Raw genomic sequence first — 27,576 nt, 5'->3', positions numbered from 1 at the left:
AGGTTCTAAAAAGATCAAATTCCAGTAAAAAGGCTAAATATCTACTCAAAACTACTTTTACTAGTAATTATAATTTTCTATAAATGAAAAACAAAGAAGCTCCTAGCTGGAGTGTAGAGTAACTTTTATTTGTTATTATTCATATCTACTTTGGTTTACAGACTTTGTAATCTTATTTAGGAACATTAACCATCATTTGTGTATTATCTACTATCACATTCACTTCTTTATTGTGTGTGCATGTGCACATGGAGGTCAGAGAATAACAGTCAGAGGAGTCATTTCTTCCTTTCCACTCTGCGGGTCCCATGTATTGAATTCTGGTCGTCAGGCTGCCAATGTCATCAGCCATTAACGTTTACTTTTATAAGGAACAAGATAGTGGCGTGTTTGCAGCAATGCTTCTTTCTTTCACTGGTAATTAAAAATCTAATCTCAGAGACCAGACTATGAAATTATTGCAAGCACATATGATAGATCTGTTAGTATTCATGTGTCCAGAATCAAATAAATACCCACTGACTTTTTTTTGTGCAAAACTGAAGCCATCAAAGAACTCATATGAACTCAGGCCAGCTCTTATTTACAGGAGGGGGGGAATTATACAACAACAACAACAACAACAGTATGACACATTTTTAAACACTATAAGAAATGTATTAATAAGGTAAAACTTCAACTTCAAACCCTGATTCTAAATAATCTGCTGACCAATGCTGATTATTATGGGTTATGGAAAATGTCTCTCATAAAAGTGCTCCTAACAAAAGATGTTTTTGAAATGACTTACAAAATATTTAAGGCCAGTTATATAGACAACTTGGTGTACTTCAGTCTGTTTTTCTTCTTCAATAAAATAGCAAACACTACAATGGTATTAACCTTTGGTTTTATTTTCTGAGATTAAAAAAAAAAGAAGTCTAGGCATAAATGTTTTTAGATAATCTTCTTAATGACATCCTTTAAGAAAACTTATCAGATGGCTTATTACATTTCTCCTGATTATCATCTTTCATTAATGTCACTGTCAGCCTTGATTAACTATTTCAAATTTTCAGAGTATGATAAGCAATGTTTGTGCATCTTTCTCAAATCCCTGAGAATCATAGTTATTACAGAAGCATATTTTACCCCTTCATTAAAAGTCTCTGGAAAGCAGTGGTGTTCTTTCATTGGTAACAGGGCAAGGAACAGTGTCATAGAGGGTCAGTCCATGTAAATTGGCTTCCACCTGTAATGTAATTTTCTGGAACAGAAAAGAAAATCATACGGAGAAGTTTGGTGCTTATGAGAGACTATCTCTTCACTATGCTCCACAGGCTCCCTTATGCAGAGATAAAAACTGAGCTAATGGGGAAGAGGAAGTCACTGCCACAGGCATCATCCTAGCACCAATGAAATGGGAAAATCACCCTATTGCCTAAGTTTCCTGTTTTTCTTTTGTAGGTTTTGTGAAATTATGTGTTAGACTGGCCTATGTGAATGCACCGGATTATAGAAGTCTATCAAATAATTTCTTCAGATATGCTTTGCAATTCCATTATCAAGGCTGAAATTTACTTCCAACACACTACTTCCTCAAATCCAGAAATAATTTCACCAGGAGTTATTCTTCTATCACTGTCTCTGGTACCAGATTTTAAACTGCTCATTTTCAAAAAGGACAGGGAATCTGCCAATGACATATCCTGCTATTCCATATGAAGTTTTACTGAATAAAATTGAAACTATTTTTTACCTGAAAATCACGAATGTAAGTCAGGAAGAATCCGAAGAAGGAAAATGACATGGACCATTCTGCTGCAGTAGTGACCATGTGAAGCACATAACCCTTGAGTCAAGGAGGAAAAACAGGATAGTTCTGTGAAGTTTTATTCACAATTATTCAAACAATCTATAGTATTTTTCAAATTAAGCCACATCAAATTCTTATAGGCCAATCTTCCCTCTGAAAATCAACCTTTGAGTTTTGAATGTGTTTTGAGAATTGCAGTAGCTGTTAGGAATATACCTCCCAAACCATACTAGATGTCTGAGTTTCACTTAGAACAAATATAATTTTCATTAAATAACCAAAACAAAACAGAATCTACACTGTACAACCAAGGAGTTACTTCTTCTCCCTGAGCCATAAGATTCATAAATCAACACATGTAATCCTTACACTTAGGAGACTGAGGGAAGATCACAAATTTAATGTCAGCTAGACCACAGAGTGGAATTAAATACCCCCCCCCAACCAAACAACAAGTCGTGCCTAGCTTTTACAAGACCCTTGGTTTGATGCTCAACACTGTAAGTCTTTAAAAAGTATATCTGGAGGGGGTCTGGGGAGATGCTCAGTTGGTAGTGCTTGTTGTGTAAATGTGAGGACCTTCATTCTCTCATCAGAACCACACAAAAAGCCAGTGTGATGGGGCATGTGTCTGAGACCCTAGAACCAAGGAGGTGGAACCAGGCAGATTGTTGGAGGTGGTGGCCAGACACCACAGCCACATCAGCGACCTCTAGGCCAGCGAAATACTCTGTCTCAAAAAAACAAGCTGTATAGCACCTGAGGAATGACACCTGAGATTGTCCTCTGGCTTTCAAGTGTGTACACACATGTGCAAGTATACACACACACACACACACAAAGTGCATGAGTGTGAATGTATCTGCATAAAATTCATAAAAATGACACTAGGAAAAGTTCAAGAATACTCACTATAAACTTCCATAAGAATTATTTTTAGAGATTGTATACTAACTTATAACATATGATACAGGGTTGAAGAGATGGCTCAGTGGTTAGAATGCTTGCTGCTCTTCCAGAGGAACCAAATTTGGCTCCCAGCTCCCATGTTGGGCAGTTCCTATTTGCATGTAAATATAGCTCAAAGGGATCCACGCCCTCTTCTGGTCTGTGTAGGCATCCATGCATACATGACATACAGATACACACAAATAAAGATAAATTTAAAATGAAAATAAATCCTTAAAAAAAATCACAGACACACACACACACACACACACACACACACACACACTTTATAAACTTTAAACTCTTACTTTGTCCTCAGGGTTCCAGTGCAGTTTCTGTACTATATCAGCACCAAAATCACTACTGTACAAAACTGATGAGCAAGTCAGCACTATAAAAAAGTCAAGGAAGAATCTCAGAGACCTGAAGGTTTTAACTTGTAAACCCTAAGCAAAAAAAAAAAAAAAATCACTTTAAAGGCTAGCTTACACATTTGTTGCTATGGTGCAACCCTATTCCTTTAAAGAATTAATGTCACATGGCAGTATTAAAACTCAAGATCTATTCAGAGGGCCCCCAGGAAATGATTTACACCATCACACCCTTCCTGCTTTGGTCAAAAACTAGCAGCTCTACCATAAATTTCCACTGAATAATTTTCTCAAGTGAGCATAACAACTCTTCCTTGATTTCTCTGAAATATGACTATACTAAACATTATTTTTGTTCCTGGCTCAATTACTTAATTTCCGTCTAAATTTCTTGAATAACAGTCTTTAGCCTAGAGTGACTTTAAAGGGGTATGGGGTGCTGGAGTAATGCCTCACAGTTAAAAACACATACATGTTTGCAGAGGACCAAGTTCTGATTCCCAGCACCCACATGGTGTCTCACAACCATCCATAAGTTCAATTCCATGGTATCTGACACCCTCTTCGGATACTGGTTGCTACTAGGTTTACAAACGATGCACATACGTACATGTAGGTAAAAACCCACACACATAAAATAATCTAAAGATATTACAATTAACAACCTGGGACTTACACTGCACCTGTTGTACTCACTTGTCTTGTCATTCTATTCTCTTTGAATAGCAAACCACACTTTACAACAAAGGATACTGCTAAGTGCACTTACTCCACACCAGATAACCAGCAGCAGTCTGACCCAGAAGACTTGTTTGCTGTGAATTTTAGGTTGCATTTGGTAGGAAAGTATGGTCTGAACAAACATGTATAATGAACCCATACCAAAGGCAAGCACACTTCCACATACATGTGCAACAAATAGTGTTGATTTCTGAGAAGCAGAAAAACGAAGTCAGTCAACGAGAGAAACTCACAACACATCAACAACATATCATTTAAAAGCACAAGCCAGATAATTCAATAGGGTCAAGTGGGGGAGCTCTGCGGACTTCACAAATTACTTCTCCAAAGCACTGGAAGATTATAATGAAACCAGATGACTTCATTTGCCAACAATAAAAATGGAAACAAGTATCCATGTATTTTTTTTGTTTTACTTATTTAACATTTTTATTGGGTCCTATTAAGTGTCAAATACTTTTTAAAGCCATACATATGCAAATGAATGAAATAGACACATCGCCCTCACAGTTTATAGTCTGGTGAAGGTACATAAAAACAAACAATAAACTTCAGAAATAAGGACATCCCATAGTAAGGTACAAAATGGCAATAATAATAGAAAAAGCAAGTAGGTTAAAGAGCAGAGAGCTAGGCACATCTGGGGAAGAGAGTTTAAATTTAAATGTAATTTAAGCCCTTCATGGCTCAAGTTTGTTATTGATTATGTCATAGGGATTATTATTAGTTTGTATTGATTATGCCAAAGGGATTATTGTAAATTACAATGTTTTCACCTTATTTATTTACATTCAATTTCTAACATCATATGTTCCATCTGTTTAAAAGTGACAACTGTCAACCTCAAATTTCTACAATCAATTTTTTAAATCAAATTTTGGTTGAATCACTGTTTTTGTTTTGTTTTAATTGGTGGTGTTTGTGCTTCCCCTGGTAGAAAAGGCACAACCAATACTTGGCACCAAGGGAGCATAATCACTAAGAAAACAAAGGAAGGGCAGGGTTCGGGTTCCTTCTTTTACATCAGCTGTATAATCCACAAATTCAATTGATCTTGTATCTCTCAAATGATTGCTACAAGTGATTCTCAATGTACAGAAATCAGAGATTTTGATTTCACAAAGGTACCAGTTTCTTTTCTCTGTGAGAGTGAGCTAGTTGCTTGAAGGTTTAGTTATTGTATCTGATAAAGCTAAATACAAGACATGGCCCAATCAATGTCAGTACACAGTTCCTTAACAAAATCCTTGAATTAAAGGCAAAAAGTAAGGAAAAGAGGGAAAGTATTTGTTGTATTAAAAACTGAAATGGAGGTATATAAAATTAAATGAAAACAGGGAAGAAAGAGAAAGGTAAGGAGGGACAACTAACACTAACAGCAACTTGAGGGGCCTTATAGAAACTTTCTACAGTAGAAGCTTCTTAAAATACATACATATAAGAAAGAAATCTAAATGGAATCACCAAATAACAGGGGGAGACAAAGCCCCAAGAAAACATCACTTGCCATCAAGTAAAATCTTCAGTGCCAGGAAAGGTTTACATCTAATTGAGTTGTTGGCCAAAGGGGCCCCATGAGAACCCCCAAACCACTCAAGCTATTACCAAAGCAATTGGTTGCTCTCCACAAACTGTTGGTAAGACCCTATTGCTGAAGACAATACCTACAAGTCTCACTGAACATGGAGAAGCCATGCTGTTACCTAACTAGAGCCTTTACACCTACTGACTAATGTTCATGGTACTGAACAGTATTCTGCATGCTACCTAAGGAGAGACATAAATACTAATCCAGCTGCAAACTCTTCATTCTACAATGGTGACCTGCCTGCAAGATACACTGGTTCAATAGTGGAACAAAAGTTGTAGGAGTAATCAACCACGAGCTGATTGGATTTAAGGCCCACTTCATGAGATAGAACCCATGCTTGACACTGCTTGGGTGGCCAAGATTCTGAGAATAGGTAGGTCATGGACCTAGGGGAAAACCAAATACTACTGCTCTACTAAAGGGACATAGCAATAAAAATGACTCTTTATGACATTCTGCTATATTCATAGGTCAGTGTTTCACAGCTATAATCAGAGAAGCTTTCCTCCTGCAGGAGATGGGAATGAATATTGAGACCCATAGTTGGACAATATGCAGAGAGTAAGAGACCTTGGAACACTAAGTCCCAAATGAAATGTCTTCATCAAATCCCTTCCCTCCGGGTCAGGGAACTATGTAGACGAGGAGATAGAAAGAGCATTAAAGCCCGTGGGGATAGAAGAAATCAAGGAAATGGTGCTTTCCAGACACAACAGAACTGACACACACAGCAAGTCACAGACTAGCAGCGTGCATGGGGTCTGCACAGGTCCAAGCCAGATGGGGTTCCAGCACTGAGAGGGGAAGTAGACTTGTGCCCCCATCCTTAACCAGAGAGCTATCTCAAATTAATAACTGTTCACAAAAGAAAAATTAATTTTCTCCAAAGGAGTTTCAGTGGAGTCTCTGCTAGGTATACAAAGCACACTTAAGGGCAGGCCCCATCTCAGCAGTAGATGACCAACACAAAACAAACATCATGGTATTTTGGAGATTTTTTTGTTTCATAATGCTTTGTTTGGACTTTTTTTACCTTACTGGTCTTTTGTTTATGTTATGGTTACCAATTTTGTGTTTAAATGAGTTTTGTATGTTTAAATGGTACTTGTGTGTACATGTGTGTGTGTTTCTCCTACTTTTTCTGATTCTTTGCTTGTTTTATTCTGGTTCATTTGTTTTTTGTTTTGCCTATTTGTTTTCTACAGAAAGAAAGAAGGTGTAGAGTTAGAGAGCTGGATGGGTGGAGAGGTGGGGAGGATCTGGGAGGAGATGAGGGAGGGGAAATTGTTATTAGAATATATTGTATAAAAAGAAAATTATTTTCAATTTTGAAAAGTTCAACAATATACATGAGAAGTTTTCAGCTTATTTGTATAAATAAACTAGATATTAAAAAACAAACTTGCAGCTTATTATATCTAGTTTCATAATTTTAGAAATTGGGAAACAAAGGAAAAAGAGCTTAAGGTTACTGAAGACTGTTGGGATGAGACAAAAAAGCTCTGGACTAGCCAGTTGTATAGAAGACTATGAAAGAACTGGGTGGTGGTGGTGCACGCCTTTAATCCCAGCACTTGGGAGGCAGAGCCAGGCAGATCTCTGTGAGTTCGAGGCCAGCCTGGTCTACAGAGTGAGATCCAGGACAGGCACCAAAACTACCCAGAGAAACCCTGTCTCAAAAAACAAAAATAACAACAACAAAAAAAAAAAAACCACACAACAAAAACAAAAAGAAGAGCATGAAAGAGAATCAACCCTACTAATACTTTGACTTTGAGAGATTTTCTTTTTGAGGCTATCCAATTCATGGTATTTCATATGACAACCCTAGAAAGCTAAACCATATCTCTCTGTTTATCAGTCTCTTCCAAACCTCCTGAAGGATAAATCTCCCAAAAGGGAAACAATCTTGTAAGTGGACACTGAGGCCTCTTACCACTCACTATCCATTTTGCTGAATATTACATACACACTGTCCAAAGGCATTCAATTAATTATTTTCAAGTACCACATTCTAATAATTGTTGGGCTTCCCCTTGAATATAAGCAACCATATGATAAGAGATCTTTCCCCCAACCTTTTTAGTACTTTCAGTGTTTCTCAAAAAGTTCCTAAATAACTAATGAGAGCTTGCCTGCACTAAATAGTGTGCTAGGTGCTGGAGTCACAGTGGTGAGCAAACCACTGCACTTATAATTAGTGAGACATACACCAAAAATAATAATAATAAAAAAAATAGGAAAATGGAAACAACTACTGATTAAAAGAAATAACTAGATCCCAGTAAGAAGTATAAAGGAGAGCTTTCCTCTCCTCTCCTCTCCTCTCCTCCCCTCCCCTCCCCTCTCTCCCCTCCCCTCCCCTCCTCAGAACATATTGCAGTAGAAACTAAGGAAAAAGATTTCCTTGGAAAATGAAGTCTACACTGAGGTCTAGATCTTAGGATTGAGGCTTGTAGCATGCTCAAGCACCTATGTAAAGGAGTCAAATAAACCTTCTTTATTTAAGGAACAACAACAAAATGGGCCAGCATTATACACAGTGGCGACGTAAAAAACACAGTGATACAAAAATGAGGCTAGAGAACCAGATTAGAGAGGACTTTTAATCAGATTAAATATCTGAGTTTATCAAATTATTCTTTCTTAATATAAATTCTTTGGAGCTTTAAGCAAGACAACAGAGAACCTTTGTTTTTTTTTTGAGAATTGAGTACAGGAAAATAAGAGTGAATATAGATGAACAATTCCTTCAAAAGCAATCGGCAGGAAAGGAAGGAGAAATGAAAATAATGAGAAGCAGAAGCATCTAAGAAATATTTATGAGGGAAATCAGTAAGTCATCACCATATTCAAAACAGTGCTAAACTCTCCTCCAAGAACCTCCCCTAAAAACATTATAAAGGAGGATAAAAAATAGGTGATAATATTCACCACTTTAAGTGGCAAGACCTTACATAGGGAAGAAGGGGAGCAGGTGGATATTTGGGTGATGCTAGTATCTACTGTGGTGACATTTTGTTTGTGCTCTAACAAATAAAGCTGGAGATCAGAGGGCAGAGCTAGCCACTAGGTAACCACAGAGGCCAAGCAGTGGTGGCACACACCTTTAATCCCAGCACTAGGGAGGTGGAGACAGGAGTGACATGACTGGGCAGAGAGAGGAATATAGGATGGGAGGGACAGGAGCTCCATCCTTTCAGGCTGAGGAGCTGGTGAGGTAAGAAGTGGCTGTGGCTTGCTCCACTGTCTCTCTGATCTTTCAGCATTTACCCTGATATCTGACTCTGAGTTTTTATTAATAACATCAATTAGGATTCGAGGTAAAGTCTATGGATAAAGAGGCCAGAAAGGAAGTCATGAATAAAAGTCAGAATGTTCAAGATGTCCAAAGTTGAAGGAGGAGGTATAATCAAGAGAGTGATCTGATCCGAAATGATAAAGCCAAGAGGACTGGTATGGTGATGTGAATTAGAATGAATCAGAAAACAAAACACAAAGTTTAGATCCACAATGTGTCACATATAATGTATATCAGTTCTGTCTGATCTTGAGGTAACCTCCAACAAAGTATAATGAAGTCCGTCTATAATGACTGTATTGACAAATAGTTCTAAGTATTTATGTTTGTTCAGATCACTGAATATGAGTTACTCTAATAGTGAAAGTAGCTGTTTCTAAAATGGTCAAATACATCTTAATTCTGTTAGGTGAATGAACATGTGACTGAATAGCTTGGCTTTTCATTTTACCACAGACACCCAAGCATTTCAGGAAAATACCCATGCTTGGTTAAAAAACAAACCTGGAAATTTGCCACCACAGAAAGTCCTAAACAACTCAGTATCCCGAGGACAAGGCCAGCTTTGTTGAATTTGATGATAAGGTTCTCTTCAGGATTAAGTGCATGAACTTGTTTGTAACGAACATACATGGTAGCAATACCTGGGAAAAGAGAATTTGAAAAACAACGAAGTAATGAGTAACCAGGGGAATAAAATTCCAGAGAAGAGTTCACAAAGGTCAGCTGCTATCCAGAAACACAGTTTGTCCTTTGAACATTAACTTGAAAGGAGAACACAAAAACAAGTATAGATTCTTTTATAGTCATACCATAGAACTACTTGAATCTCTGTACACCTGAGCAAGAGATTTGCCTTTCCTGGGCCTCATGTCTATAGCTATTTAGTATAAAACTTTGAAAATAAGTTTGATGTCTTTTGAAAAAAGCTCTTATGACATTCTTATTAAACCCATAATATTTTTAGGTTCAGCATCAAAATCAAAGGAAGGTCTGGTTGTGTTTGGAACCTTCGTTTAGATAAGAAGTCAAATAACCAAAGATAGTTCTTCAGAGTGTATTTCTATAGTTTGGCATTTCTACCTTTTTTTTCTTGGAAGGCAGAAATGCTTACCACTATATAAGCAAGAGTTTTCTTTCTTTCTTTTTTTTAAGAACATAACTACAATCCATAATTTAGTAGTAACACATTCTCAACTATAAATAGAAAGTAAGCAGTGATATAATTTTTAAAGAAGAAAACAACAATTTGACTATTCATTTGAGGGCTATTTAAACCAATTTAAAAAAGGATCATTCTTAATATGTTAAATGCACATTCTGCACTTATCCAAAATTAGGCACAAATATATCAATGCATCAGCCTCACCAGAATATTCTGTAATAGATAAAACAAATAAAAAGCTTCCCTCCTCATTTCTGTACTGTTTTAGTTCAGGTTACCATAGGCGGGCTCATGTAGGCACAACAGTCAGTTACACAAAAAGATAGAGGCTGCTTTACATACTCTTGTTTCAAGAAAGGGCCAATCAAATGTTCTATTGCAGAGTTATTGCCAAAACACTCAGGAGTATAATAAATACGACAGATATATACTTTGTGGATATGTTTCTGAAGAGTGTAAAGAGAAAACGTATTTTTATGAATTATTTTTCTTCTATTTTTTCAATGTTCTGCTACATTTATTTATTTATTTTGTGTGTGTGTGCCACTAGACAGTCTTTGGGAGCTGATTCTCTCCTTCCCCCAGGTAGGTTCCGGGGATCGAACTCAAGGTCATCAGGCTCAGTAGCAAGTACCTTTACCTCCTGAGCCATCTCACCAGTCCTAATTTCTTTTTTCACACAAGAAAATAGTATGTACTGAATTGAAAGATGAAATTATTCTAAATGACCAAATTTGATGATAAAATATTTTACTAAATTAATAATAATATGGCTCACAAAAGAGCTTGAATATAATCCACTACAGTAAATTCCATGGCATTAAAATATTGATCAAAAGTGAAAACATAATTCCATGTCTACTTTTAAACTGTTTTTCATGAGAGAACTTGGCAGTTGTCAGTTTTACCTACAGTTCTTGATTTCACACTGGCTGTTCAAGAAGCCTATCTAAGAGGCCCAAAGGAAGGTCTGGTTGTGTTTGGAACCTTCGTTTAGATAAGAAGTCAAATAACCAAAGATAGTTCTTCAGAGTGTATTTCTATAGTTTGGCATTTCTACCTTTTTGTTTTTCATGGAAGGCAGAAATGCTTACCACTATATAAGCAAGAGTTTTCTTTCTTTCTTTTTTTAAGAAATAACTACAATCCATAATTTAGTAGTAACACATTCTCAACTATAAATAGAAAGTAAGCAGTGATATAATTTTTAAAGAAGAAAACAACAATTTGACTATTCATTTGAGGGCTAAAACCATTCTCACTGCTATTACTTACCTAAAACTGCAGCAATATTTAGCATTACTCCAAAGAGGCATCTTTCTGGAGCTACTGTACCAGTGTCACTGGAAGACAAAAAGAAAGTCTGTAGGCTTCTTACACTAAATATCCTACCATACATAACAAGGGCTATTTAAAACCCTTTATCTTTTAAAAGCCCCTCAACTTGACTCATATATTTATAAGGAGAAAATAATTTAAGTTTATAAATATCTGTCTACCCTTTTTCTATTATTTCAGATCTTTTTATTTCCACATAGCAGAAATCAACAGAAACCAATTTAAAAAAGGATCATTCTTAATATGTTAGATGCACATTCTGCACTTATCCAAAATTAGGCACAAATATAACAATGCATCAGCCTCACCAGAATATTCTGTAAGCAGCACTGGCCCTTTCATAGCTCTCGTCTCTTTGTACCTGTAGTTGATTGCCTATACTTCAATTAACACCTGTTCATCAACTGATCATTAAAAATACTTATCAAACACCATTCATCGGTTATTGTCCTATAGTTAGGTTTTTACTGCTGTGTAGAGACACAATGGCCAACTCTTAGAAAAGCATTTAATTGGAGCTGGCTTACAGGTTCAGAGGTTCAGTTCATTATCATCATGGCAGGAAGCATGGCAGCATGCAGGCAGACATGGTGTTGGAGAAGGAGCCAAAAATTTTACATCTGGATCAGCAGGCAGCAGAAAGAAGAGAGTGACACTAGGCCTGGCTTGAGATTCTGAAACCCCAAAGCCCACCCCTGGTGACACACTTCCACCAACAAGGCCACACCTCCTAGAAGTGCCACTCCATATGGGCCTATGGGGGCCATTTTCATTTAAACCACTGTAGTTATCATTTCTGGGACAGGAATAGAGAGGATAAAAAAGTCTGACAAAACCTCCACCCTCATGGAACTCACATTCAGGACCCATTTTGAGCATCTTCTTACTTTTAACCTTTGACCAGTCCTCTAGTAAACCATAAACTGATGACATTCTGTCCAGGATCCTCAAAACCACTTACTACAATGCATTTCAACAGATCTTTTTACACTCTTATCCTCTAGGGCACTGTGGACTACTGCATAGACCAAGATAGAAACAAACCATTTAAAAACTGTAAATCTTTCAATACATTCTTTTATCTCCTTAACACTATTTTTACATCTGCTAATTGGAACTATTCATTCATTCCCAGCTTTGCTGGATCAACACAAGGAAGAAATAAAATGTGAGGTAATGCATGTAAACTGTCCAGCAGAGCAGAGACATCCAATAAGTATTATTGCCTTTCCTTTCTCTAAAACTACTACAAAGATTAAAAAGACAAAGTTGTTAGTCTTGAAATAAAGTATTACAGACTATTACTGTCCTGATATATTGGCCATTATTGCACCTTTAGGGATATCTCTGCCATGTTGGTCATTGTTGTAGTTTGTAGGCATCACAACTGGGTAGGACTATTGATTGCTTTTCTCCTTTTGCAGCTTGCACAGCACATTCTAGTACTATGAAAGGAGGAGGCTTCCAGGTCAGATTCAGCTTGAATTCTTAGTCCTGTATCTAAAGTGCATGGGTCTTCAGCAATAGGGACTTACCTTCACATTCTGTGAGGCAATCAAGAGCAACAGCAATAGTTTGTGCTCTTTGGGGAGTTGCTTGGAATCCCCTGACCAACAACACAAAGGAAGGTTCTCATGCCTATACTTGGGTTTTTGCTAGGTAGTCTATGGCTATTGCAGGGAGAATTCTAACATTCCATGTGGCTAATTTTCATTTAAACTGCAGATTGGTATACACACACAGTTATATATATATATATATATATAATGTAAGTTCAGATAAACATAGACTAATATGAGTCCATATGGCTTTTTCAAACATCTACAAAGTTATTTATTCTTCCTCCCCTCTCTTCTCTATATTGCTCACATACCATTTTTTCCCTTTTCCTGCTTCCCAGGACCTGTATCTTGCTACTCCCCTCTCTCGAGCTCCTTCCTTTCCATCCATAGTCCCTTTTAACTTTCTTGGTTTCTGCAATTGCTCCAGAATATACTCACATCTGAAGATTTGGAGCTAGGAATGGCAGATGAGAGAGGACATCCAGCATTTTTTTCTGGGTCAGGATTACCTAACTCAATATAGCCTTTTCTGGCTTGATCCATTTACCTGAACATTTCATAATTTCATTTTTCATTACAGCTTAATAGTATTTTATTGTGTATTTGTACTACGTTTTCATTATCCATCCATTCATCAGTGGAAGGACATTTAGGTTGCTTCCATTTCCTAGCTTCTGTGAATAAACTTAATGAATATGACTGAGCAAGTATCTGAGGAGCAGGATGTCAAATCCTTGAGCAATAAGCCAAGGAGTGGTACAGCTGGGTCACATAGTAGATTTATTTTTAGCTTTGTAAGAATTCTACACATTGTTTTTGCAGTCCCATAAATAGTAAATAAGGGTTCGCCTTTCTCTACATCCTTGCTAGCATTTGTTGTCAGTTGTTCTTAGCCATTTTGACTGCTGGATGATGAAATCTCAAAGGAGTTTTAATTTGCATTCTCTAATTGCTAAGGATGTTAAGTACTTTTTGAGGTATTTCTTAGCCATTTTTATTTCTTTTGAATTCTGTTCAGATCTATAGCCTATTTTTAACTAGATCATTTTCTTGGCTCTTTATTTTTTTAGTTCTTTGCATATTTTGGATATTAACCCTCTATCAGATGTAGGACTGGCGAAGATTCGCTCCCACTGTGTGTACTCCTTCCCTGGACTGACTGTTTCCTTTGCCGTACAGCCCAATGGCTGGCACCCCATCTGAAGCACACGACTTATAAACTCACTTTGGAAGTGAATTTTGCATTTGCTTATGTCCTTTGGGGCTGTAACTGTTTGGATAGCACTCACAAACCAAAAGGAAATCCTTCTGCGGAATATTTAACTTAATTTAGTGCAGATCAAAGAAATGAGTCTCAGTGGAGAATAGGTACAATTTAAATATCTTACTTTAGAGAAAGAGCTAAGAGTAAGACAGAGCTTTTTATCAGAAAAATAAAAGCAGAAGGAAATGGAGTGGGGGGAGGAGTGTCCAGGGAACTTGGAAAGGTCACAGACAAGACTGACAGAGAACTGAAACACTCAAGACACTCATTAGCTCCTAGGTTACAGAAAGCTCTGAATACAAGAAGATAAGTTTTCAGAAGGGGAAATAAAAATTGCTGACAGGCCCTCATCAATTCAAATATGCACCTTCTTGCAGAGTTACAAGGAATTCGTCTGGCTCCTTCGGCTGTATGCTTCTCTAACAAAAGGGTAATTGTTAAACTATTACTAGAAATAAACTCATGAAATCATAAAAAATTGTCATTTTAATTAACATCTCTAAGTGTACCCAATTTGTGTATGACCTTTGTGTGTTATCGCCATTATAGAAACCATAGCCATAAGGTAGCCCTTCTGAAGTCCACTTATTGCCAAAGCATAAAAACTCATCTGTTTTAATGGCTCAACTGAACCTTCTGGTTTATCACTTTTTTATTTTTTATTTTTTTATTTTTTTTTTTTTTTTTTTGGTTTTTTGAGACAGGGTTTCTCTGTGTAGCTTTGCGCCTTTCCTGGAACTCACTTGGTAGACCAGGCTGGCCTCGAACTCACGGAGATCCGCCAGCCTCTGCCTCCCGAGTGCTGGGATTAAAGGCGTGCGCCACCACCGCCCGGCTTATCACTTTTTTAAAGTTGATGTTTTCTGTGTTAGAAGGGTTATCTACCAGAAATAAATGAGGAAATGAAACAATTGCAACAGACACAAAAGTTAGACAAAGGTTAAAAAAAAAAAAAAGAAGTTCATTCAGTGTCTCTAAGATGTTTCAAAGGCTTCTGCTATATTCCAGGTGGAATCATTTGGATGAAAACACCAGGGCCTGCTGAGCTGTACTTGATGATGGGTGTTTTTAGCACCTCTAACCCTATTTAATTCCTTTAACTCTTCCTCTCTCCCTGTTTAATTCATCTTTTTCTTTTAAAATGTTTTTAAACTTTAGTATCTTAGAAACCATAATAATTATTTTTCTCATATTCTCTTTGTGAATACATAAACATGTCTGGCAGTGTCAAATTCAAAGCCTTTTTACCATGTTGTCTATCCAGCAATACCACATAGAGAAATATACATACATTTCAGCACAGTATGTAAAGTTGTGCGATGGGTCTTTATTATCATATTATTTCTAAAAGCCAGAGAGGGAGATAACATCTTATTATTTTTAAAATGAAAATTACAGAATAAAAAAATATTACAGTAAGAAAGAAGAAAAGAAAAGGGAGAAAGAATTCTTTAAAATCATGGATGACAAAACAAACTCTGAAAGAAAAAGCTGTCAACCACGTGTCACCTTCATAGGCAGCAACTTCAGGAGTCAAGAAGGGACTTTCACTTGACTTTTCAAAATTTTTTTCACTTTGAATTCATGTTATGTGTGTGTGCCTGTGGGGGCCAGAAGCAGGCATCACGTGCCCTGAAACTGGAATTACAGGTAGTTGGGAGCCACTCCATGTGGGCACTGGGAACCACACATGGGTCCTCTGCAACAGCTCAGCCCCACTGACTTCCTGCTTATAAGCAGCATCAGCTTGTTAAGTTTGTTGCAATAATTACTTTGCTGGGGGATGTCTTTCTGTACATTGTGGATACGTGCTGTTTCCATTAGTTAATAAATAAGCTGCTTTGGCCTATGGCAAGGCAGCTTAGAGGCAGGCGGAAAATCCAAGGAGAGAGACAGGAAAGAGAAAGGTGGAGTCGAGGGAGATACCAGCACTGCCAGGAGAAGCAAGATGTGAAAGTGCCAGTAAGCCATGGCCACATGGCAACTTATAAATAAATCGAAATGGGTTAATTTAAGATATAAGAGCTAGCTAGTAAGACTCCTGCCATAGACCACAGAGTTTGTAAATAATATTAAGCCTCTGAATGATTTTTTATAAGTGGCTGAGGGACTAATGGGGCTGGGAGGGAACAGAGGAACGTGGGGCAAGACCGGAGAAACCTTCCAACTACATTACTCGCTGCTTCAATTTTAAAAAGATGGGATGAGCAGAGCTAGAAAGGTGGCTCAGAAGTTAACAGCACTCGCTGCTCTTATAAAGGACCTGGGTTCAGTTTCTAGCACTTACATGGCTGCTTCCAGTCTTCTGTAACTCCAGTTCCAAGGGCTTTGATGCGCTAACCTGGCTGGCACCAAGCATGTACACATACATTGCAGGATAAACACTCATAATAAAAGTGGTTATAAACACAGTACGTGTAACACCCATAATTAAATTGTTAGTAGTTTTGGAATTTCAAAAAAATAACTATTGATACCTATTTTGTCAGAAATATCTAGCCATCAGGTCATGAAAAGTAAGAACGAAGTCCCTAGAGTAAAAATGTAGGTATAAATCTTGGTTCCATCACTGAATGAGTTGTGTATCATTGAGCAAAACACATTTCCAGGACCTTACTTCTGTGATATAGCTATTGAGGGTGTTTGAGGTTTAGTTTACAGGGAAGCATTATGGGTAGTTGGTGGGCCCTTTAAGATGTTAGGCTCAGTAAGAGGTCTTTAGGTCATTGGGCGTGCACATTTAAAGGGAAATACAAAGCTCTTGCCTCCTCTTGCTTGCTTTGGCCTACAGGTCATGAGTGAGTGCCTCTGTTCCCTATGTACTATTCCCCTGACATTTGTCTTGCCCCAGGCTCAAAGCAAAAGGACTGATTAATCATGGTTGGACACCTCTACAACTGTGAGACAAAGCAACCCTTTTCTCCTTTAGTTGGTTATTTCAGATTTATATTACGTATCAGAGGATGACTACAGGGCCTTTCTTCTTAAATGGGGATAAATTTCTCTACCTCACATGGATGATCTAAGGACTCAATTACCCAAGGCATGAAGAGGACTTAGAACATTACCTTGTCACATAATAAATCAATAACTATTTGCCAGTACTACTACATTTTCCTAATATTACCATTGTTTACAACTTTTTGAACTTTAAGCAGAAAGTAATTCTAATTCTAATTTCTGAGGCAAGCTCAAGCACTTATTTAAAAGACAAGTTACTAAAAGATTAGCATCTATGACTCATCCCACTGTTTCCATTTTTCTCCATTGTATGGAGACAATCAAATGCAAGTTCTATTTTATGTTCCCTTTGCTATGATGGCAGCATAAAAACTTGAATTTTCAAATGGAAATTGAAAGGCCATATTCAATGAAAACTATGAACTAGTGATAAAGACTCTCCATGGTCTGGGAAAGTAGCTTGGTGGCAGGGTACTTACCTGGACCTGTGTTTCAATTCCAGTCCTTAAGCTGGGGGTTACTTCTAAATGACCAATATGTTTCACTGACCTGATATAGGGCAATGCAGGATCAACATGGTGGAGTGTTATTGCAGTGATGTATGAGAATACAAAGGTAGCAAATGTCCAAATTACAAGTACTGATGGCAGGAAACTGAGGCCTTGCTGAAACCACCACATTTCAAACAGGTTGTCTACAGCGGAAAATACAAATGAGAAACAGTAATGGATAAGTTTTCCCACTCATTGTTAGTCACCCACTCCCTAAAACTTGCATTCTTGATGTGTAAGCATCCCCACACCTGTATGTACTCTTATCCCACAAGCCTCCTCACCATACCATTCCAGCACCTCTTCATTTTTCAGAACTAAGACTCACCCACTGGCCACAACCAGAAACTTGCTTTCTACCTCATCATTTCACATATAACTAAGTCCCAATCCTGATTCTTCTCCTATTATTTCTTTGCAGTCTACCTTCTCTCTCCATCTTCATTGCTACTACTCCACGTAAACCGCTATCATCTTTGACCAGATTATTAGAATAACTTTCTAACTGGACCTTGTAAAGCTATTAAGTATAAAGCTACCCTTCTGTATCATAAGCACCTCAATGATAACAAAATACAAAAATGTTCAAGTCCTTCATACAAAATGAATAGGATTTGCCTATAATCTACATATAACCCATACACTTTAGGTCATGTCTATATTATAATAATGTAAATCAATTAAGGCAGTTGTTACAATGTATTATTCAGACAATAAAAATATCCTTACATCTACAATACAGCTAGTTTCCCCCTCCCCTAATATTCTCAACTTACAATTGGTCAAATTAGTGAATGTGGTCTTCTGTTTTCTGGGGAAAAGAAAGCTACTAAAATCTTTGTAATCTCTAGACTGGCAAATGTCTTATATACTGATGAGTTGGCTGGGCAGTGTAGCCCCTAACCATCCTTAGAGGGAAAGACTGAGGCATGATGAGAAGATTGAGATTTTTCATACATTTCATACAATCATGCTTCTAAAATGCAGTTTCAGTTCAAAATCCAAAAAAGACAAATCAGTTGAACAAAAGAAGTGGTGGAGGATGCCCATAATCCACAGTATAAATGCCAGCACAGAAGACGTCTAGATGAGGGGAAGGGCTCTTGAGCTGAAGTGGGTAGGTGGAGACTGTCAATTTGTGCTATATTCAACAGCAGACCCATAGTTTCCCTGGTCAGGCTTTTTAGACCTCATCCCTCTCATGCAGGCCCTCATGGCAAACAAGAAATGTGGTATTTGGAGCCAAACACATTTTTTTCCCCTTTGTCAGCCAAGTTGAACCTCAAACCTGGAAACCCAGAGGTCAGTGACTCCACCTCAGTCTCAGCCTGCCTGCTATGTATGTGTCAGTGTGCCACTCTTTCTCTGAAACAAGGTCTCAAGCATTCCAAGCTGGCCACCTTAATCGTTGGGATTCCAGGCGTATACACACCATACCTGGTTGCTCAGGTTCTGAGGATCAAACCCAGGGGTTTGGGTATACCAGATAAGCTATCTACCAACTGAGCCATACCAGCTTCTCAAGGAGGTAGGGTCCAGTGTTTGACTTGTGACTATGGATGGTAGAGAGAAGACGGCAAAGGACAGTAGGGCTTCAAAATGCAAAACTACAGGAAGTCCAGGGTGACAAGACCTGCCTAGGACTATCCCTGATCACAGTTCTGGTTTCCTTATCAAGGCCAATGAGTGGGAGCACTGCAGCCAGAACAGGATGACAAGGAAGGCATGCTGCTAGTCAATTTGCCCAAGCACCAGGGCTTCTACTGTGATCTACAGTAGTCTGGAGAACACTGGGAAGTTGATAGGCAGAAAGCTTGCAAAAGGCTATGTTGATGGTAAAGGGGAAGTAGAGGAATATTTGCATGACAGCAGAGTTCCCATGACTGAGATGCAGCTGCTCTACTATTTCAAGAAACTTTTCTTTATTTCCCTACACAGAGAGAAGAACTACTTGCTGGACTTGCCTGTGAGCAATATATCCATGGATGGTACAAAATTGAGCCACCTGGGCCCCAAGGTGCTCAGTAAACTAACTGTCAGAAGAATACAACTATACAGAAGCATGGGTTCAGTGCCTGCAGACACACCACAGAGGAACACACAGCCTACCTGAGGCTATCATCACCTCCACACCTACTCTACACATTTTTGTTTTTAATTATTTCATGTGTATGAGTGTTTTGCCTGCATATATATCTGTGTATGTGTCCCTGATGCCTTGAGAGGCCAGAAGAGAGTATTGGATACCCTGGAGCAGGAGTTACAGTTAGATGGTTGTAAGCCACCCTGTGGGTGCTGGGAATTAAACCTAAGTCCTCTTCTCCTCTGGAAGAACAGCCAGTGCTCTAAATGGCCTAGTCATCTCTCCACCTCCAATCTCTACACATTTTTCAAGTCTAGCTCTAGCTCAATGTCCTTGCTGTTTCCAGCAGCAGCCTGTACATCACCAACAACGACACCGATCACACTGAACAGTAACATCTTGTTTGGTTTTCCTTTCTTACTAAACTTCAGTTTTAGAAAAACAAGAAACAGTTGTCTTAGAAGCCAGAAACTATTATATTTCCAGTTCTTATACGAAGAGTTAAAAAAAAAATCACTTAAATAATACTATATGCCATTTTCTCCTTAAACTCTAGACTGAAGATATTATGTACGAACAAGTCAAGAATGTGAATTATCTCTTCATTTACTTAAAGTTCTAGAAATTTGATTGTTAAAAATATAAATACTTTAAAATTAAAAGTAAATTTCCCATCAACTTTGTAAATACTAAATCAAATTCCTTGAGTTTGAATAATGCTCTATAATCTTGTCTACTTCCTTGTCTCAGGCTGACTTTCCCAATGATGAAATCTCAGGCACTTGCAACTTGTCATCTGTTTCAATCATATGACTAGTTGCAAAATAAGCATATTTATATTGCTAAATAAGTTTCTTTTCCTTTGTTCTAAAAAGCTACCAGTATAAGCTTGATTCAAGTAATTTCCTGTCTAAACTGTCATAATCTCCTAGGGTTTTTCGCTTTTGTACCAGTCCTTAATGTTCTATCAATATTTTCATTTATCTATTTATTCTTCTTGCAAATTCCTTGCCAACATTCTCTAGGTGCTTTTTCTAGAGTAGGTTTTTGAGGGAATAATCCTGATAGTTACATTTCCTTAGTCAGCTCTTAAATGCTATTTTAATTCCTGTTTCCAAATAGTTCTTCTCTCAAGTATGTAGGAACCCAGTTCTATTATTTGTTGGTTTTGTCAAGTCTTACATGTGCTTTTCTTAGAGCTTGACCTCTTAGAAACCTGCAATGTGCCAGTCTCCAATATTTTGTCTCCAGTATTTTTTGAAACAGTTCCTCCTTCTCCTCCTCCTCCTCCTCCTCCTCCTCCTCCTCCTTCTCTCTCTCTCTCTCTCTCTCTCTCTCTCTCTCTCTCTCTCTCTCTCTCTCTCTCTCTCTGTCCTCCCTCCCCCCAATTAGATAAAGCCAACTAATCTTTATTTAGCAAAGGAATAAAGGCAACATAATCAAGCAAAGGCTATCATGTACACAAAAGGTACTGGACCAACTTGTCCTATCTATGAAATAATAAGCCATACACTATACTTCTTTAAATCATTAACTCAAAATTAATCATAGAATGCCATATGAAATGACAAAACTATATTAACTATAAAACTTTAAAATGAGAAAAATCTACATGATTTCTTTTTTTAATCCTAGACTGGCTAAGAACTCCCTATGTAGTCAAGAAGGCTTATGATTTCATAGGCATGTGCCATTACAATCCAGTTTATGCAGTACTAGGAATCTAACCCAGCGTTTTCTGCATGCTAGGTGCTCTACAAACTGAACTACCCTCCCAAACCTCTTCCATGTGTTTTATGGCTTCCAACTATGAGCTTGTATTTGTGGGATCTTAAATCTGAAAGTATTCTAAACTCTAGTTTCTTAAACTACGGGTTATGAAAAAAATCTGGTAACAGGAAAAGGTTTCTGAACAGTAATCCAAATTCAACAGTGTGATGAACCCAGAAATACCTGAGGGTGTTTGTCTGGGCTTGTATTACACAATTTCTGCCCAGTCTCGGCTCAGATCTCACAAGGTACACTTTGCACCATGTACTCACTATCAGTGGACACTGCCTGAAACAACTCAATCAGATTCAAAGCTACTGTGTGTTAGGAATCAGGTTTTAGTGTAAACATAAAGTTTTCTGTTCTTAAAGAAGCATGATGGTTTAATTTCAGAAAACAAATATTTTCATATTTTCCTGTCATTCCTCAGTTGTAGTATATCTTGATTGAAATGGTTTAAATATTTGATTTTAAATTTCAGATTTACAGATTTGAGCCAAAACAAACAAACAAAGTCATCAAATGATTTCAGATTGGGATTAGGAAAATATTGCTAGCAAATGAAACGGTCCTAAATGGACTTCTGCCGCCTTGCACAACGTATTTATGCAAAGGAGCATAAATAGGATAAAATAAAGTCTATCAACTCTGAAAAACACAGAGGATGTACTTTGCCCTAGAGCAGTGGTTCTCAAACTTCCTAATGCTGTAGCCCTTTAATACAGTTCCTCATTAGTGGTGAGTCCCAACTGTAAAATGATTTTCTGTGCTACTTCATAACTGTAATTTTGCTACTATTATGAATCAGAATGTAAATATCTGTGTTTTCCAATGGTTTTAGGCAACCCTTGTGAAAGCGCTGTTTGACCCCCAGGGGGCATAACCCACAAGTTGAGAAACACTGCCCTAGAGTGTCAAATATTCAGTGATTTAATAGTTAATATACAATTAAACAAGTTTATTTACCATGTTAGCATTCAAATTTGCTAAGATCTTTCATAAATGGTAAAACTATATGTTTATCAATGAACTGTTCTAAAATAAATTTCTTATGATTTTATCATGAATGTTGGATTTACTTACCTAGTTCATGTATCTATATACCCAACATCATGTAAAAATTCCTCTGGTGAGAAGGAGTTATGAGTGAAAAAGTTTTAAAAGACCAGTTCTAAGAAACTTAATGGTGAGTTTGAGTCCCAGAATTCACATGGCAGAAGCAATGAACTGACTCCTATATGTTTTCTCTGACAGGCACATGTGCACCAGGATATACTGGAACAGGAACATGTATGTACACACACACACACACACACACACACACACACACACACACACACACCCGCAGGTGGGGGGAGATTAAGAATGAATTGTTTCAGGGAGAGAAAAATTAAGAATGAATTATCAAGAAGAGTCTGTATTTGATTTTGCTAAGCACATGGACTTCTTACTAACCTAGGCCAACGTGTTAATTCTTGGCTTCTAGTTTTTCAGACCATGTAGACTTTGAGCTTGAACTTTGAATCAGTGATGGTAGGCTTTATATAGTTTCCAGCCCTCAGATGGTGTCTTTATTCTTCCACCTGGACATGTGGAGAAAACAGAAATTTCAGTGATCTCTCTTTGCCAAGAGGGAGAGATTTTTCTGGCCCTCTATTCACCGAGTATGTGTAGACACAGGTCCTGACTAAATTTGTTAAAAGGTAGTTCAGAGGATGTGAGTTATGCAATTATGAGGAAATGTTTGCATTTTATCTTATGAAAATATTACTCACTGAAATCTCAATACCATTTGCATAAACCATAAGCATGCTGTGTAGATCATATAACCAGGAGATAAAGGTATGAATCCTTCCTTCCTGTTCCAGTAGGAGGCAGAATTGTATTCCTTGTCCTTCACTGTTCTTTTTAAGTTATAAGCCAAACGCTTACAAGGAAGATAACAACTAGTTTATCTCTTCTGCTTCACTTCCTTGTTTGACTTTTCAGTCTGGAACATTTCCCTTTCCTTGTTTTAAGAAGTGTGGTTGGTTAACATAACGTTTTACCATTAGGTTCTGGTTGGCCTGGAATACACTATTATCTGAGTTACTTCAAACTTCAAATCCTCCCATCTTACCTCTAAGTTCTGGGATTACAGGCATGAGCCACCATGCCTGGCTGAGGAGTTCCATTTTCTTTCATAGAAAATGTGTTTGGCATTTAAAAAGCTAACATGAATTATTCAGAATTTAGGTGTTTGGGTAAAAGGCATGCTCAAAACATTTTGCTCATCCCACTACTAGTAGGATAGCCTCCTCCCCATTTTACTTTTTTTTTTCTTTCTTTTTTTTTTTTTTTTGTTACTTCTAGATCCTTCTTAACATTCAAAACACAGCAGAGGGCTGGAAAGATAGTTCAGCTTAACCCAGAATCCATGTAAATAAAAGCCAGGCGTGGCAGAGTGCTTGTAATCCTAGTGCCGAGGAGGAAGAGACGGCTACCGGAGCACATCAGTCAGCCCAGCCTACATGGCAAATTCCAGGCCAGTGAGACATTCTGTCTTTGAAAAGGTAGATGACACCTGAGGTTGTACTCTGTCCTCAACAACTGCTTGCATACATGTGCACCAGCACATACAGAAACACACACACACACATACACACACACACACGGCAGAAATACTATCTTCTACACATACAATCTTTGCCAATCTCTTTGCATGAAAAAGTAAGCACTTGCTGAGAAAAATTGACTTGCACATCTCTAGCTCTTTACTTCTATAGTATGAACATTTATGAACGTATGTGAAGTGAATGAGAGAGATTCCACGTCCCCAACTGCAAACACAGGGACTCACCCACCATCACTTAATACTTAATACAGAACAAAGAACTGGCACCAAATCATCTTAACTCTAGTAACCGGTCTTGTATTTTCTATTTCAATAAGCAGAATTATCATTTTTCTCAGATTCCTGGACTTCACAGTAACTCCTGCAGAGTAGGCTCTCTCCAAAACCTCATATGCTATCACTAAATAATGGCAATTCTATTTCTGTAAGTCATTTATTCCTTTCTTTTATCCTTCTACTCATTGTACAGTATAGCCACTCTTGTTTATTCTTCATTCCTGGCTAGACTGCTTTTTTCCCCCTCTCCATCCATACAATCTGCATTTCCAAACTAACCATTCCCCTATGAAAGAGTTTTTTAAAAGCAAAACTATGTGAGATTGGGCAAGCCTCATAACTCATCTGAGCCAGATTCTCCTTTGAAAATTGGCAATATTTTCAGCACAGATTGCCCATCCATGCAGTAGTTAGTAGAAAGGGACATGCAATTATTTAAATGAATATATAATAAAATTCCAAATTTCAGTTCCTATGTTGTATTCATCACAGTTCAAATGCTCAGAGCCAATCTAGTGGCTAGCAACAAGACAATAAAAGTACAGAACGTTTCCTTATCATGGAAATGTTCTACCAGACTGTGCTAGATAGTTATTACAGAAGTTACTGTGACAACAAGGAAAGAACTCAACACACTGGTGGTATATAACCAGTAGTAGCTTTTAATATTGTTGAATACTTTAAAGTACATCTATTTATATAGTCGTGTGTGTGTGTGTGTGTGTGTGTGTGTGTGTGTGTGTGTGTGTGTTTGTAGGGGTGTGCATGTCATGTGGCCAGAGAATAAATTTCAGAAATCAGTTTTCTCTTTCTACTAAGTGTGTCCGAGGGATTGAACTCAGGTCTTCAGAGTTGCTGGTGATTATGTTACATGCTGAGCCATCCCAAAGCCCCAGTACTATTTGTTAAACAGTTTAAAAGAATAGCTGTTTCAGTGAGGTTTAGTAAAATACTAAATGAGATAATAAATATTAGGTACTATTATAAGCAGTTATTAAATATTTGCTCCTTTTTACAATGTGAAAGATAAATTACCTATTTTATGAGTTCACAAAATTTCAATCTTCAGAAGTGCCCAAACTTGTTCCTTTTGCAAATCCTAAAATCTATATATACAGAAAATATGTTATTATTTCAACCACATGATTTTAAGCAGCACTATTCTTAGCCAGTGAACAAACATCATCTGTAGCCTGAACATTAGAATGTAGTATTATAAGCAAAACACTTTTCATTAAAGAGCTGATGCCTGAAATTTTTAATATCAGTGATGTACCAGCTGTAATTAAGAAAATGTTTTAATTGTAGGAAGTCAATTTTCTTATTGTTTGGCACAGAAGACACATTTCAGTAACCCCTAAACACAATGTGGCTGTTTTTTAAATCCCACAATTATGACTTTCTAGTTATTGGATTTCAGGCAAATTACTTAATTTCTGAGATACAGTATTCTAATTTGAAATATAAGTATAAAATACAATAATGATTTATCAGTTTTGTAGTCATAACTACCTATACTCGGCTGTGTATGAATTTCTTCGAGGTATGATGTATTTATATGTTCAGGCTTTGAAGATTCTAGTTGTTTAAACTGACAGTTTAGAGGCAAGGCAGGGCTTAAAATACTGTAACAGTCTGCCAGTGACAACTGAGAAACTAAAATACACAGAATGGGTAAGGAAGACTACTAATTGTCCATGCACCTTCACCTCCAAAAGCTAAAGTATGAGACCAATTTTGGATGAAGTACATGAGAATTTTAACGGTTCACTATTTTAAGAGTTAAAACATTGAAGAACCCTTTTAAAGTCATGGGTAGAGTGTTTGCAAAGCAAACAAGAGGACTTAAGTTCAATTTCCAGTACCAAAAAGAAAGCTTTAAAATTACTTGAAAATATAAAACTTTAGACAACAGTAAGAATTTTAACAAATTGTTTTGTATCTCTCACCCATCTTCTCTGTTTTCTTTGAAGTTCCATGAATCAGAAATCCAGTTACATTTTTTTTCACAAACATATAAGAGCCACTGGTAATAAGATGAACTTCGTTATGTTGTCCCTTCTAAGTGGTGACAGCTAAAGAATAATAAAAATGTAAACTCTGGATGTTCCAAGTGAACAAACAGGCAGTCCCAGGCTTTTTTTCAGAGGTACACAGGACCATCAGGTCCCAAAGCATAAAAATGACTCTTGACAAATGTAATATTTTCTAATGGCTAATCCTAAATCATCTAGTTACTGGGCTGAGAAATGAGTACGAATTTGCTGCATTGGATACTTCTTTATAAATTAAAATCTGGAGAACTTATTCCTGTTTCACTGTTTTTCAAAGGATCGAGGCTGTTAGGATTCACAGTACTAGTAATTTCCTTTCAACCAGGGACCACTCCCTGAAACACAATCATGGGTTGTAGACTGAGCTCTGTGTAAACACAAGGTCACACCACTCATCTCAGTTTCGAACTTCCCCAGCCCCCAACTAGAAACAAGGACTCAGGGATGACAAAAGGTACTCAAAGGTTTCGTTAGCTGCTTCAACAAAAGCAGAGTGTTTAAGACACTTTTTTTTTCTTTCTCCCTCTCACACTGCCTTCCTCCCAAATGTTGTAGTACAAGAGCTTCGCTGTGCCTGGGACAGGGTAAATATAAGCGACATCAAGCTTGGCACGAAGCACCACTTGGGGGCAGGCTGTTGGTGGAGGTACCGAAGAGAGAAAAAGTGGGGTGCGGAAGCCTCAGCCTAGTTGTCATCCACCGCGGAACGTGGGTTCCCGGAGGTGGCCCTCCAAGGGTCATGTGCACCACGAAGCTCACGAAGCCAGGTTAGGCGCGCGCCCCACGTGGCGATAGGGACTCGCGCTGCGCCCTCGCCTAACCCTTGAGAGCCCCTCTTCCGACCCCCGCTCGGGGCTAGGCCAGCCATTCTCCCCCACCCACCTCTGGGTCTTCCTGTCCTGTCCAGGACCCGCCAGCTCCGGCCTCAGGATGCAGACCCAGCCCGCTCGCTGCAGGAGTCAGGGCGGAGCCCCGGGGCGCGCTCCCAAGCAGCGCGGAGACGCGCAGCAGGCTTGTTCTCAGCCACCGCTTTACGGCAATCGTGAAAGTGTCGTGAACGTGCTGCTGCCTATCAGTCACTCAGTCGGCTGGGCTCGGAGTTGCTATTTCTAGGCTTGTGCTTGTTGGGTCGGGGTAAGGCTGCGGGGGCCCGGCCTGGGGAAGCGGCGGGGATGTCGCGGACGTGGTGGG

The 27,576-nt window shown here is 38.1% G+C and overlaps 2 protein-coding genes across 14 annotated transcripts in view; one reads left to right on the top strand and one right to left on the bottom strand.

The window, feature by feature from the left end:
• Positions 1-107: 107 nt before the first annotated feature.
• Dram2 (DNA damage regulated autophagy modulator 2) lies at positions 108-27,408 on the bottom strand. Of its 7 annotated transcripts, XM_042279672.2 has the most exons (11): positions 27,268-27,408; positions 26,281-26,406; positions 25,367-25,437; positions 22,897-23,024; positions 17,587-17,731; positions 11,188-11,255; positions 9,252-9,391; positions 3,868-4,045; positions 3,052-3,134; positions 1,739-1,831; positions 108-1,246 (listed from the first exon to the last, which is right to left on the bottom strand). In XM_042279672.2, the coding sequence occupies exons 5-11, from the start codon at positions 17,715-17,717 to the stop codon at positions 1,139-1,141; spliced, it is 801 nt and encodes a 266-aa protein (XP_042135606.1). In that variant the 5' UTR covers positions 17,718-17,731; positions 22,897-23,024; positions 25,367-25,437; positions 26,281-26,406; positions 27,268-27,408; the 3' UTR covers positions 108-1,138. The 7 variants fall into 7 exon arrangements, with proteins under 7 accessions (XP_042135606.1, XP_042135611.1, XP_042135610.1 ...); XM_042279677.2 differs by lacking the exon at positions 22,897-23,024; XM_042279676.2 differs by lacking the exon at positions 26,281-26,406 and having other exon boundaries at positions 27,268-27,404.
• Cept1 (choline/ethanolamine phosphotransferase 1) overlaps positions 27,007-27,576 on the top strand; it is a 42,065-nt gene continuing 41,495 nt past the window's right edge. For 2 of the 7 annotated variants that reach the window (XM_076574785.1, XM_076574783.1), the window contains exon 1: positions 27,007-27,152. The gene's annotated coding sequence lies outside the window, so the exon portion shown is untranslated. Of the gene's footprint in view, positions 27,153-27,387 lie in introns of those variants that run through there. The other 5 variants (XM_006994824.4, XM_006994828.4, XM_042279669.2 and 2 more) reach the window with 4 other exon arrangements.

The sequence above is a fragment of the Peromyscus maniculatus genome, chromosome 6, assembly GCF_049852395.1.
Source record: "Peromyscus maniculatus bairdii isolate BWxNUB_F1_BW_parent chromosome 6, HU_Pman_BW_mat_3.1, whole genome shotgun sequence".
NCBI lineage: Eukaryota > Metazoa > Chordata > Mammalia > Rodentia > Cricetidae > Peromyscus > Peromyscus maniculatus.
This window is presented reverse-complemented; position numbering and strand designations above follow the sequence as displayed.